This window comes from Panthera pardus, unplaced genomic scaffold, assembly GCF_024362965.1.
Source record: "Panthera pardus isolate Hobbes unplaced genomic scaffold, ASM2436296v1 HiC_scaffold_1, whole genome shotgun sequence".
NCBI lineage: Eukaryota > Metazoa > Chordata > Mammalia > Carnivora > Felidae > Panthera > Panthera pardus.
In genome coordinates this window covers 69,429,788-69,444,219 of record NW_026526654.1, presented here as the reverse complement: position 1 = coordinate 69,444,219, position 14,432 = coordinate 69,429,788, and the positions used below count along the sequence as shown (strand labels likewise).

At 47.4% G+C, this 14,432-nt stretch overlaps 2 protein-coding genes across 5 annotated transcripts in view; one reads left to right on the top strand and one right to left on the bottom strand.

The window, feature by feature from the left end:
- Nucleotides 1–619: 619 nt before the first annotated feature.
- Nucleotides 620–14,432, top strand: part of RCBTB1 (RCC1 and BTB domain containing protein 1) — an 89,548-nt gene continuing 75,735 nt past the window's right edge. The window contains exons 1-2 of one of the 4 annotated variants that reach the window (XM_053899660.1): nucleotides 3,612–3,627; nucleotides 4,059–4,132. The gene's annotated coding sequence lies outside the window, so the exon portion shown is untranslated. Of the gene's footprint in view, nucleotides 705–3,611; nucleotides 3,628–3,899; nucleotides 4,133–14,432 lie in introns of those variants that run through there. The other 3 variants (XM_019447609.2, XM_053899664.1, XM_053899667.1) reach the window with 3 other exon arrangements.
- On the bottom strand, nucleotides 11,698–14,163 carry ARL11 (ADP ribosylation factor like GTPase 11). The gene is made up of 2 exons (XM_019447616.2): nucleotides 13,918–14,163; nucleotides 11,698–13,109 (listed from the first exon to the last, which is right to left on the bottom strand). Exon 2 carries the CDS (start codon nucleotides 13,089–13,091, stop codon nucleotides 12,543–12,545), a length of 549 nt encoding a protein of 182 aa, XP_019303161.1. The 5' UTR covers nucleotides 13,092–13,109; nucleotides 13,918–14,163; the 3' UTR covers nucleotides 11,698–12,542.

The following is a 14,432-nucleotide window of genomic DNA, read 5'->3' as shown; positions in this document are numbered from 1 at the left end:
TAAAGCAAAGGGGCACTTGGGTGGCTCAGTCACTTAAGTGTCTGACTTCAGCTCAGGTCATGATCTCATGGTTCATGAGTTCAAGCCCTGCATCGGGCTCTGCACTGGTGTCGTGGAGCCTGCTTGGGATTCTCTCTCTCCCTGTCTCTCTCTGCCCCATCCACTGCTCATGCTCTCTCTCTCTCTCAAACATGAATAAACATTTATTAAAAAAAATAAAGATAAAGCAAATATGTTAAGATGCTAACTATTGTAGAACTTAAGAGGTAGGTATATGGGTGTTCATTATATTTGGAATTTGTTCACCTTTTTCCATAATAAAAATGGAGGTGGAAAAAAAAGAAGAAGATACCAAAAAGCTGCTAGAAGCTTGTGCGAACCCTGGGTCTGTGGGCAGGGCCCATCATTTGGTGAGCCCACTGTTTCATCAGAGGACCTTCAAATGTCAATGTCATGTTCCTTCTCTCTAGTTCTGTCTAGAACTCCTACAGAGCCCCCAGTCCCTGCCTGAGGTGTGTAAACCTCACTGCCAGCACACGGGAATTAAATGGGGAAGGGATCTGCGCGGTCTCACCAGTCAATTCACAATCTTTCACTGAAGTCTCCTGTTTTCATAGGTGTCTCACACCATCCTCAACTGGGTAATGCCTCCAGAAAATAAACCAACGGCATCCTACCAGGGAGCACAGGGACAGTTGCCTGGCGTGAGTAAAATAGTGAAGGAGTCTGAGGGTCTGTCTCTGTATATGGGCTTCCCAGCAATTCCGTTTTCAGCCCCATTTTGAACCTCCCTGGTATTTCAGGTCTGGAGATCGCTTGGGGTTTGGTGCAGCTAATCACTTGCTAATCACTGTGAGGCTATAGAGCGTGGTCTCTGGGCCACACCTCTGCAGCTTCTGCTGTGTGACCTGGGCAAGTTATCTAACCGGTCTGTGCTTCATCTCCAAAATCAGGGCACAAATTCTAGCATTGTTGGGGGATTATATGACTTAATGCACCTTCAACACTTAGACTAGAGCTTAGCACAGAGGAAGTCCTTTGAGCTACACACACACCCCCCAAAGCCCAGCCAACTTAGGTTTCCACTTTGTCTGGTCTATGAGATCACTTTCCATCTTCCATAATAGTATTGCTATCTCAAGCCTGCTACCCTCTCTTCCGTTTTCTTTGTCCTTGTGGGGTTTGGCCTTTTTTTTTTTTTTCCTTTTTTTTTAATCCCTTTGCCCTCCTGCTGATGAGGTTTGGGCAGATAGTAGAGTTACATGTATGTTGTATTTCAAAACCTTAAACCGCAAGTCTCCACAGCTTTCTTTCTTTGTCCCTGCTAATGACCCCCTTCAGGTAGTATATTAATCATATTCTAGGCTGAATTCGCTGGAGTGTTTCAAGCAGAGCCTGGGGAGTGAGTGTCCAGGCTTTTCAATCAGGTCTGGAACTAGCTCTTAATGTTAATCTAGAAAATGGCTGAGAAGTGCCCCAAGATGAATCTACTGGTTGAACTCCCTTCTGAAATCTGAGTCATCACCACTGGCTGAGGGGAAGGAAAGGCTCGTGGCATGACAGGCCACCTCAAAGCTTGTGTAAGAACCTTGTGACCCACGGCTGTGTCAGAACAAAAACAACCAGCGGTCTTCTCACCCCCGCAGCCCAGAGCTCTTGATTCCTAGGGATCATCTGATCCCTGGAGAACTTAATCTTATCCCTAAGTGGTAGAAGGGTGGATCTTTGTGAATGTCTTACTTGAAGAGTTTCGAATGCTGGTTTAAAAGAATGAACTCCCTCCCCAGCTAAGATCAGGCCCATGGAATTCTGTGAGCTTCAGTTCTTCCGCCTGGGTCATGGTGTTGGCTGCACTTGGAGAAGCCCTGCTCAAAGTGCAGGATACAACTGAGGAAAAAGTGGCTTTTCCAATTAAAGAATGACGCTAGCTTCTGGCTACTTGTCTCTTTTACTTTAGCACACTCTACTGACAGAAGTAAAAGCGTTTGGACTACTTATTTTCCATTTTCCATCCCCCACCCTTGTCTACTCTGCTCTACACCCTGGGAGGCCAACCTCTGATGGAGAGCATGGGAGGGTGGGAGGAAGGAGAATCCAGATTGTTAATCCCCTGCTCACTCCCCATTCCAGAGGGATGTTCCCAGGCTAACCAGTCAGCTCTTCACTCCTGGGCTCAGGGCCATCTTTTCTAAGTAAGAAAAGGTGAGAAGGTGGCAGTCCCACGCACCCAGACCTTCCCTCAGGGGCCTTCTTTCTGCACACAGTAGGTCCTTGCTGCGGGAACAACGAGAGGCATGTGGCCCACATTCACATGGCCTCAAGCAAAGTTGTGAAGTTCTAGCTTTTTCCTTTCTGGGAGCACTTCTTATGTTTTTCAACTGTTCTCAACTTTAAGCTTTGCTTTCTTAGCAAAACCTCTCCTGCAAAGATCTTGAGAATTCATTCCCATTAAAGTGCAGATAACTAACTATCCTTGCTGCCCTTCTCCTGGTAAATTTTCTTTTAAAAACTAAGTCCAAAGGATGAACCTGTAAACGTAGAATTTCAAAGACTAGTGGAATTGAGTGTGGGATTCAATTTCCAGTCTTCTGAAATCATTCCTATGCATTCAACCTACTAGCCTTTATAAGAGGAGGGTGCATTTAAATGTGGTGAACAAAGCATAATGCATAAACTTGTCCAATAACTATGTTGTACACCTGAAAAAATGTAGCATTGTGTGTCAGCTATACTCAAGTAATAAAAAAATAAAGTGCATGGAGGAGATACTAATTCTAGGCTTCCAGTGCTCATAGTGAAAGTGCTCTGGGCCAGGAAGGGGCAGAAGAGAAGCACTGAAATAGAGATGTTAGTAGATGTGGTAAGAAGGCAGATGGAGGCTAAGTGTCCAGAGTTTCAGAATTCAGAAGAGCTATCTTGCTGTCTTTTGACCTCAGTCCCATTCCTTCCCCCACCCCCCAGCCACTCTCTCACCAGCAGTGACACCCTCTTTACTCCAGAACAAGTCTGGGTCTGGAAAATCCTAAGGGTGGCAGAAGGGATCTGCAAGAAAAGTCTGGGCCCCCAGAACTCTGTGTTTCATATGCATTTTAGCATGACTTCATTGTTGTCCCACATCGAAAGCTAGATTACATGTTAGAGGCCAGGGACCACGTGTCTCCTTCGTCCTGTAGCTCTTGTACATAGTTCAGTGTTTTGCACATAGTGGGTGCTCAAGAGATGCGAGTTGACTACATGGACGCATTGCCACACTGAATTCTCACAAGAACTTTGTGAGGTACCCCCTATTATCATTCCCATTCTGTAGATGAGGCAGCTGGAACTTCATCGGGTTAAAAAATCTGCCCCAGGTTACGCAGTTGGTGAGGCACAGAGCTGGTGTACTAGTCAGTTCTGACTGACTTTATGGCCAGACTCCAAGCCAGCGCACTTGACTGCATTTAGACAATACCGATTTGAGCAAAGTTGGGGGGGCGGGGGCGCGGTGCTGTAGCCCCATCTTGGTAGTGATTCTCTCATGGAAGAATTTTTGTAACCCTGAAAATCTTTATGTACATTTCTTTATATTCTTTATATTTTCCCTCCTGGTTAGGTTAACATTTAATGAAGTTTGTGGAATTCAAAAAGGTAGGTAAAAATGGCAAAATGACATAGTGTCAATGTTCATAATCTGGAGATAATTTATAATCATGATGCCTCCTTTTATTTGAAGAATTGGAAATGCTTTTATGAGAATTAATTTGTTTAGATTTGTGATTTCGTGCTTGAAGTAGGTTGCAAAAATATCCACATGGATGTTTCCAGGCTCCAAATTGTGGCGGGGGTGGGGGGGAGGGGGGTCAGGGGAGGGAGAAGGATTCATTATGAGGTCCTAGCTTGAAATCTGAGGCAGAACAATGCCATTTCTTCATGGAAAAGTTTTAAATACTTATGCTCTGTAGCTACATAGCCAAATTTCCTTGGGGGTGAATGTGTCAGAGGAGTGGAAATCAAGACAATGAGGTAAAAATGAAAGACTCCTTTTTTTTCCTTTCTAAAATTATTTTGTTTTTCCTCAGCTGCTGCTTTTACGAGCCGTGTGGGAAAGGGATGCAGGGGTCACGCCTCACCACACCAAGAAATCCTTCTCTCAGTAAGTTGAAGGCAGTCACAGGTTTCCATGATCTTGTGAGAGGAGAATGCCATGGGTCATACTGAACTCATGTTCCTCGTTCCTGACTAAGTGTCCTCTAGAAACCTTCTAGCATGCATTCCGGTTGATTACCCCTTACCAATGTTATTGTACTCATCATGGGTGCAACCAGAAGTTCACAGAGCCAAACCAATGGGAGCTGTTGGGGAAATATAATTAAAATCAAATCTCCTGCCAACCCAGAAAACCTCTCCGCAAAGGTAGTAGAGAAAGAAAACAGTTTTCTTTTTTAAAAAAAGGTTTTTTTAATGTTTATTTTTGAGAGAGAGAGACAGACAGACAGAATGCGAGTGGTGGAGGGGGTAGAGAGAGAGGGAGACACAGAATCTGAAGCAGGCTCCAGGCTCTGAACTGTCAGCACAGAGCCCGACGCGGGGCTGGAACTCACGGACTGCAAGACCATGGCCTGAGGAGAAGTCAGATGCTTAACCAACTGAGCCACCCGGGCACCCCAAGAAAACAGTTTTCTTACTGAATAAGCATTCAACCAGAATGTGATGTGCATCATAGGCAATTGGCTAGAGATTGCAAAGACAAGAAGGAATCTCACTCTTTTAGACGGCTAGGCAGTCACACAACCTATTACCGACATAATAACCAGTCCTCAAGTTAGAGGACTTAACAGCACCATTTGTCACTCAAGGTTCATCCTAGATTTACCTGGTAATTGGGGTCACCATCTGTTAGGTAATTGGCTTTAACCTAAAGAGAAACAAACTTCTCAGATCTTTATGACAGGAGGTGGTTTTGCAACTTGGAGGGAGGCACCTGCCCAGTTAGGCTCCTACCCTCCTACAGAGACTGAGAGATAGGCCCCTCTCCCTTGATGATGACATTTCAAAGGGATTGGTCCCAGATCATGGAGAAAGACGTTCCTGAGTCCTAAAGCTGGCAACAGCCTTAGCTTTTTAAAAGGATTTACATACATTTCACAGGGTACCTGGGTGGCTCAGTCAGTTAAGCGTCTGCTCAGGTCATGATCTCGTGGGTTCAAACCCCGTGTCGGGCTTTGTGCTGACAGCTCAGAGCCTGGAGCCTGCTTTGGATTCTGTGTCTCCCTCTCTCTCTCTGCCCCTCCCCTGTTCCCGCTCTCTCTCTCGCTCTCAAAAATAAATAAACATTAATAAAAAATTTTGAAAAGGATTTACATACATTTCAAAGAGATGGAGGAAAGAACTTACAAATTGTCTGAAGTAAATGCTCTAAGAAAAGGGATGCAGGGAGACATCTCTTATTTTCAACAGGGACAGTTAAGCTTCCTATTTTGAATTTGTATTTGCCCTCACAGGCAGCATAGGTTGGCCTCTCTACCTCCTGTTCATTCAGGGACTCTCCCATCTTGTGCCAGGCTCTGCAGAAAGAGGCACACGCTCATCATTCATAGCTCATTCATAGCTCATCATTGCTTTTTGACTTCCATCTGTCTGAAGGCTGGGCCTGGGGCTTCTGGAAGGGAGTGCCCCACCCCCATTCTCCACTCACTCTGCCAAGTTGTGTCATTTTGGTTCTGAGGAAGATGCAAGTCTTGTGTGAGGGGACCTCACCACCCCACCTGAGGTTGGGGCAGGGACACTTGAAGTGTCGATGTGTGTTTTAAATCCTTGAGGACAAGAAGGAAAGACAGGGTCCTGGATCACCCACATGCGGGGCATGGGTGCCTGGTCCACACAGAGGGACACAACTACCCCACCTCAGCAGTAGGAGGCACATGTTGTAGACCAGTGAGGACGGACCACTGAAAACCACAACATAGCAGAACCGAGTCAAAACCAAACCCTGCAGCTCACTTGGCAAAGGATGGATTCTGACCAAGGGAGGAAGGAGAAAACCCTTCCAAATCAGTGAGCCAGAAAGGGAGAAACTCAGCCTCACGTTCAGATGGGTAAGCAGCTCTCCAAACTAGAACAGTTCTCCCTGTACACAGTGTTACAGAAAGAGAAAGACCAGAGTCATTTTAATATAAGAAAATAGACACCTGCTGTTCTGCATATAGAGCTACATCCGCTGGCACACGTTCCTGCTCCTTCACTCGCTCTTGGGGACTAGTGGGAGGCTGACGGATCTGAAAGGTGCGGGGCAATTGGAACAGGCCAAACACCTCTCAGGTAAGGACAGCACCATTCAAAACAAAACAAAACATATATATGTATATATATATACACATATGTGTGTGTATATATATATATATATATATATATATATATATATATATGTAATGAATATGTATGTGTATCTCTGAGCAGAAGAGCAGGAGGGAAAACCTTCCACCTGCCCCCCTGCCTCCCGCTTCTGTGGCCCTGGAGGGCGCTGGCCTGTCTCAGGTGGGGAAGCAAGGGCTGAGGCTCCCCTCCTGACTACTGACTGACCTCCTTTTCAGTTGCCAGTAAGAAAGGGAGTGTGATTCCCAGTAGTAAGGGCTCTCCTGGACCTAGTGTCACTTTTGCTTCTGGACAGGCAAGACTATCTCCCCCATGGTCCTCAGGGAAGGCCCTGAGAAAGGATGAAGTCCCACCCTCCCTCCAGCACCACCAGTGTTAACAGGTGGAAGCAGAAGGAAGGATGGGCGCCCCCTGGCACCCTCCTTTCAGGCACTGGCTCTGGGCGCCATGGCTGCTCTCAACGGCTGCCTTCGGGGGCTTGGCCTTCTCTCTCCTGCTAGGACTAAAATGCAGGTGGTTCTGAGCATGACATGTTCCAGAAACAGCACAGATGACTTTTTCCTGTTGTTTGTACTACAGAGGATGCCTGACGTGCAGGTTTGTCCTGGCGTTTTGGCTCCCGAGCTGACGAACCTCCTGGAGCTCTCATTTTGGGGATTTCATTCTGGACAGTTCAGAGGGCCTGAAGACTCCCTGCCAGCTCATCCAGTTCAGTAGCTTCAGTCAGCTATTCATTTCTCACCCAGATGCTTAATGAGCAGCCCTCAGTACCTAATATCGTTACAGGCTTCCAAGAGGATCAAAGGCTGTAAGGCATCCCCTGATCTCTAGGAACTTAGACCATACTTGTGGAGGCCACATGCCCACACATGGAACAGCCCCACTTCAGGCACTGAGAAGGGGGTCAGCACCATGAGAGTTCAGGAAGGGGGGTGAACATGGGCTGAGGTATCCAGGCAGAGCTTCCTGCAGAGGTGGGACCTGAGGGTCCTCAAAATCATGGGCAAGGTTCAAACAGGAAGACATCCTATGCCTAAAAAACAGCAGGGGTTTGGGAGGCTTCCCTAAGGTTGTGTGACCCTGGAGGACCCTGCCACGCTAGCATCCCTCATGTAAGTACAAGGACCGCCCGTTGACACGGAAACTTGAAGGGCTGGAGAACATGCACAGAGGGGCATCGGAAAGCCAAGGAAGGTGCTGCGGGACCTTGTGTCCTGTGGGATTCCCATGCTCACGTGAGGCGAACGTCTCAGAAGCTGGTGAGGTAGAAGGCTGGCAGAACTGCCCTTGCTCTCTGAGGCTCTCAACCTCACCTTCCAGCCAGAGGATTGTATAGTGAACATTCCAGAACTCACCTGCTGGGTAATCGTCTGTGACATTCCTTCCTTCCAAGCAGAGACCAGCAGGGAGTTACGGTCAACGCTACCTGGGCATGGTTCTTAACAATATTTTGCTTTGTTATCCTTCTTCCCAAATCTTATCCAAGGTGGGGTGATGAGAGGAGTTCTCCTGGGGCTTGTTAAGAGCACATCTGCCTTCAAGGATTTGGGACTGTCAGCATGTACCACCTGCTGGCCCCTTGTCCACTCTTTTTGATCTAAGCAGGGAACATACACTTGGAGCTGGACAAGAGCATGGTGCGTCCTGGTGTCAGAAAGGAGACTGGCGATTGTCGAGAGAAGAGAGACAAATGCCATAGTCTGATGGCCGCTGTGGTGACGGGATGTCTGTTTGCACCAGCAGGGCCAAGCGTGTGCGTGTCAGGCAAAAGAACCCCGGTCTCCCTCTGTAACTTGCCTTCCTGCCTCAGGATCCTGTCTCCACCCAAAGTCAGCTACCCAAGCTATTTTCCTCAGTACAGATCTCCCTGCCATATATCAAAACAGTTCAAGAGACAGTTCATGGCTGATGGACACTTGCCCATTACAGAGATACAGAAATGTTGGGTAAACTATTACCAAAACCATTGTATTTTAACACACACTGTCCTTGAACAAAAGAAGGGATATCCTCAAGTGGCAGAAATGAAGACAAATCACAGCCAAAGCAGTTAAGTGTAAGCTGGGAGCCTGGAGTCCCTGGAGATATGAAGGAAGCCAAGTTTAGGCTCTAGGAACTGGGCTAGTTGTAACACCTACATGGGAACAGGAGGTATGGCCTTAGGCTTGCTTGGAAAAGAGAAAATGTTGATCTGAGCTCAGTAGAAAAGCAAGATTATCAAAGAGACACCCCTTCCTTAAAAGGAGATTGGGAAATGCTACCCACTAAAAGAAGTATGAGGAAGCAAATGATCTATCTTGGGACAGGAGTACAAAAAAAAAAAAAGAAAAAGAAAGAAAGAAAAAGAAAAGAAAGAAAAAGAGGGGCGCCTGGGTGGCTCAGTCGGTTGAATGGTTGAATGTCTGACTTCGGCTCAGGTCATGATCTCGCAGTTCATGAGTTTGAGCCCCGCGTCCAGCTCTGTGCTGACAGCTTGGAGCCTGGAGCCTGCTTTGGATTCTTTGTCTCCCTCTCTCTCTGCCCCTTCCCCATTTATGTTCTGTCTCTCTCTCTCTCTCTCTCTCTCTCTCTCAAAAATAAATAAACATTAAAAAAATTTTTTAAAAAAAGAAAGAAAAAGAAGAGAGAAAGAAGAAAGAAGGAAAGAGTCACCTGTCAGAAATTGAATCACTAGGGCCTATGCCATGCATGGGCACAGAATCCAGATCGATGCCACCCATGAGGCCCATGGGCCCCGAAGCAGAGAAACTAACATAATGTTTGACCTAAAACAGGTGAAACCTCCAGGAGCCTAGTAGATACTAAGGTGAAACCACTCTGTGTAGAAACACTGTCACAACCCAGGGCACATGGGAGTCACACAGGAAAAACAAATCCTCCCGAAGATGAGCTCACAATACAAAGTGACAAATCACATGAGGAAAGGAGGCTCTGTGCGTGGGAACCAGCAATTGCATCCAGCAGGGCATTCACCATCTCAAGGACTGTAGGTCATAGAACCATCTGGAAGAAACTATAAACACATCCACACCCAGCGCTTCAAGAGCAGAACCCAGCAGTTCTGGCCCCATCCCAACTTGTTCCTCTTGTGTCCATCTTCTCAGATCATTCGGATCCCTCCTGTCCCATACACTCAAAATCTTGAGCCGTTTTCAAATTCTTCTTCTCTCAGCTTTTACCCTTAAAACTGGCTTTCAATTTCCCATCTCTTTCCCTCCTCTCCAGTGTTACTGTGAAGGCCACCTAGCGGGTCTTCCTGCCTGCCTGCCTCCAGTGTCTCCCTTCTGTTTATTCCACCGTCGCACTGCCACTAAGTTATCTTCCTAAATGGCAAGTCCAGCGGTTTCACTTCCCTGAGCCAGATTACAAAAGTCCAGACCTTCCCCAACTTGGACTTGAGTTCTTTCCAGTTTTGTTTCCTATTATAATACACCCACCCCTCACCCCAGCCTCCTGCTGGGGCCACTCCAGCTTACTTGTTCTTCCTTCACTCCCCCTTACGCCTCCAAGCAGCCTCCTCCCTTTGACTAGGCTGCTCCTCTCGTAAATCTGCTGAAGGTCAACCTTGGCTTAAACCTTCTAGAAACATGTCCTGGAAGAATACAAGTATCATTTGGGCTAGACTTATCTGGTTTCAAATTCCAGATCTGTCACTTAATAGCTCTGTGCCTCAAGCAAGTCGCAACCTCTCCCAACCTCAGTCTCTAATTATGCCAAATGAGAATGATTCCTACTTTGCAGAGTTGAGAGAATGTCAGATAATCTATGGAAAGCCCCGAGCACAGAACTTGGCCCCAGTGAGTGCTCAATCAACAGTTGCTGAATTGAGACTCTATCTGCATTTTTATGGGAGTTTTGTCTTATTGCTTTCTTAGCCAGAGCTCCATGAGGGCCAAGGCCTTGTCCAATCTGTCTTTGCATCTTTGCACTTTCCTGTGTCTGACACAGGAAAACCGTCTACTGACAAGTACTGGAAAGAACTCGGCATGACTAACCTGATGTTAGAAGGGAAGAATTTGAGTAGGAGGACCGGGTGGATCTCAGATGTTGGAGAGGTATTGAGGGCCCATTTATACTGCGTCACTCCAGACAGGGAGCTATAAGGAGCATAGTTGTAGCCCAGGGTAGCTCCAACACGTAGAGCTGTTTAACATGAGAGCACGTGTCAAATATAAGCTGCTGGCCATTAAAAACTCAGATTATAGGGGTGCCTGGGTGGCTCAGGCGGTTAAGCGTCCGACTTCAGCTCAGGTCATGATCTCACGGTTTGTGAGTTCGAGCCCCATGTCTGGCTCTGTGCTGACAGCTTAGAGCCTGAAGCCTGCTTTGGTTTCTTTTTTTTTTTTTTTTAATGTTTATTTATTTTTGAGACAGAGAGAGACAGAGCATGAATGGGGGAGGGTCAGAGAGAGGGAGACACAGAATTGAAACAGGCTCCGGGCTCTGAGCTGTCAGCACAGGGGCCCGATGCGGGGCTCGAACTCACGGACCGCGAGATCGTGACCTGAGCGAAGTCGGCGCTCAACCGACTGAGCCACCCAGGCGCCCCCTGCTTTGGTTTCTATGTCTCCCTCTCTCTCTCTCTGCCCTCCCCTTCTTATGCTCTGTCTCTCTCTCTCTCAAAAAATAATAAATAAAACCCTCAGATTATAGAAACTATTCCTGGGTTGGATGATGGATAAGACCAGGTCAGTGATTCTTAACTTTTACGAGTCACAAAATGGATCTTCTTCCCCACCCTACCCCCAAAACAGGTTCCAAGCATAATATTTTGCAAATAATTTCAGGAGCTTTGTGGTTCCTAGGTTAAGATCACCTGAAAGCCCTTGTAGGATGCTGTGTTCAACTTTCTTTTTTACTATTAATAATGAGAAAGAAGCATTTCTGTTGCATGTGTTTTCAAAATTCACACTTGACATCTAAAGGGCCTGGCTCATAACTAAAAACTCAGTGCCTTTTGTCCAAATTCAATGTTCTATACATTTTTTTAAATTAAATGAATGAATTAATGAAATCTTTGATTAATCTGATCTTTAAGGGAAAATGTGTGCTGTAAGAAGAAAAGAAGGAAAAAAAAGACAAAAATGAAACGCTTTAGACAAAGACCAATATAGGATGATAAAAGGTAGAGAAGAGGGGCGCATGGGTGGCTCAGTTGGTTAAGTGACTGACTCCTGATTTTGGTTCAGATCATGATCTCATGGTTTGCGGGTTTGAACCCTGTGTCAGTCTCCACACTGACAGTGTGGAGCCTGCTTAGGATTCTGTCTCTCCTTCTCTCTCTGCCTCTCCTTTGCCCTCTCTCTCTCTCTCTCTCTCTCAAAATAAATAAATAAACTTAAAAAAAAAAAGGTAGAGAAGAATTAATCAGCGTCAGAGAAAAGGATAAATTTTGGAAGGTCTTAACTCCAGCCTCTTGCCCAGGGCTCAGTGCCCCTGTGAACTTCTAAACCCAAGACTCTGTGGGGGCAGAGTCGCCTACTCAATTCTGCTGGTCCTGGCTGCTGGCACTCAGAGTGATCTCGGCATATACCCAGAGGCTCCCAGGGAAAAATCACTCATAAGATTGTGACCATGTCCAGAAGATATTCTAATCTGATTTTGAAACCTCATTCCCTCTGTGAATTTAGATCTTAATTACCATGCAACCATTCATTGTTCTATTGTTACAATTGCTCGTTTCACCCTCGGTCATGAGTTATTAAATGAAGTGTGTGGAGGCATTTTTTGCCCCTTAGGGTATTATTATTCAAAGAAGAGTTGATTTTCTTATTTTTTCTTTGTAATTAAAAAAAATTTTTAATGTTTATTTTTGAGGCGAGTATGAGCAGGGGAGGGGCAGAGAGAGGGAGAAACAGAATCTGAAGCAGCGTCCGGGCTCTGAGCTGTCAGCACGGAGCCTGACATGGGGCTTGAACCCACAAACCATGAGATCATGACCTGAGCTGAAGTTGGACGCTCAACCAACTGAGCCACCCAGGTGCCCCATAGTTGATTTTCAACATAAACACTAGTGACAACAAGCTTCAAGAGGAAAATATCCTGTCCAAGCACAGAAGGACTTCTCGTCTGATAAACTGAGCTTAAGATTCTTAAGGCCCAGCTGATTCTTTCAGGTCGTATCAGCAAAGATATGCTGCTGTGCCCGGATCGCGTCTTCCTGTTCTCCCCACTCCCTGCCCCGCCTGTGCTCACGTAGACACGCAGTGGCTGCGGGATTTCAGGAGGCTCCTCAGGCTCTGTAGGGCCTCTGGCAGCCCAGCGCCAGTGAGGGCACTGCAGGCCCGAAGCTCCCAGCTGCGGTCCTGGAACCTCTCCAGGCCCAGCCTCTCTCGGATCTCCAGCAGCGGCAGGGCATCTGGCGCCTCCTGCTTGTTGGCCAGCACCAAGAAAGGGACGCTGGCCATGTGTGGGTCGTCCAGGACTTCCATGAGCTCAGCCACTGCCTCGGGTAAGCGGGCTTCATCGGTGCTATCCAGCACATACACGAGGACATCCGTGCCTTCCAGGTGGTCCTTCCAGCTGGCCCGGAGCTGGGTCTGCCCCCCCACATCCCAGAGAGTCAGAGACACGTGCCCCGGTGCTTCCAGAGGCTCCACATTGAAACCAACAGTGGGCAGGGTCTCCACCATCTGGTGGCCCTTCAGTTTGTACAGGAGCGTGGTCTTGCCTGCTGAGTCGAGGCCTATCATCACCACCTGGGCCTCTGCCTTGTGATCTCGGGAATTCACAGAACCCATGGTGGCCACTGCTAACCCCTAGGGGAGAAAGGCCAGGTGCGCACATAAGCCATTCTTTTCTGAGGGAACACACATGCATCCAGGCAAATGGAAGAAGAGGCTCTACTCCCAAAGTAGGAAGTGTTTATACAAGGTCAGGTTTCAAACACTGGCCTGGACTCTGAAAGGGCCAGGAAGTAAGGGCATATGAGTCACCATGAGCTGACCTATCTCGGGAAGGTGGGGAGGGAGCTGAGTCAAAGAGGGTAGGGCCCCCTGGAAGACTCCGAATGCGGGCTCACTTTCCTTGGTAGTTAAAGCAAAGAGGCAAAAGAAGTTCTAGTTGGACATAACCTAGTTCAATAGAAATGACCAAAAGATGGCTTCAGCTCTTGCTCGTCTGTGGCTTCCAGGCTCTATTTTCCTCCTGTAAGCCTAAACCCTGAAACGGAAGCTAGCTTGAGTTCAGTGCACGCAGTGAAGAGTCCAATCGGCTCATATAAGCTTCTGCCTCTGGAACTCTCCTCAGGACCAGCACCGTGTCCGGTAAACAGTGGCTATTTATAAATACTGTCGCCTGGGGACAAATTTACAAGTTGGGGCAAAGTGGTTTCCTCCATTGCCTCATCAAGGTAAATTACCTCTAGAGCACGACTCACGTTCCTCAAGAATCCGTTTCTAAAACCAAGACCTGTTCCCGACTTAGGGGAAACCTGGCTGGGACAGGGGAAGGGACATCTGTCCCCCAGGGGTATATTCGGGCTGCCCCTTCAGGAAAATAAGACAGGTTCTGTTCCTTCCTTATGCCGGGGTGGGGGGTGGGGGGTACGAGGAAAATGAAAGTTACCTCTGTTACTAGACTGTGGCTGAAAAAGCTCCTCCTCTGTGGCCGTCTGCCCGCATCCAGCTGCAGCTGCTCTGTCCTCGTCCTGTTGTGTCCCAAGAGTGAGATGTGAAGGAAATGCAGTGACGGTTGCTGGTTCTCCTTTCCCACTTCCTTTCCCAGGTGGTCGGGGGCGGGGCAGGCTCATCAGCCCCTCCCTTAGTCCCCCCTGGACTCCCCTGGCGGTCCTGCTGGGGACGTGGCACAGAGATGTCCCCAGTTCCTCAGCTCTTGATAGAGCAAAGTCTAACACCAACCCCGTTTCTTAGCTCAGAACACATGCCTTGATGTTTTTTCTGGAGCCTGGAGATTTTTTTTTTTTTTTTTTTTTTTTTTTTACCATTTATTTATTTTTGAGAGAGAGAGAGACAGAGAGACAGAGCACGAGTGCTGGAGGGGCAGAGAGAGAGGGAGACACAGAATTGAAGCAGGCTCCAGGCTCTGAACTGTCAGCACAGAGCCCCATGTGGGGCTGGAAC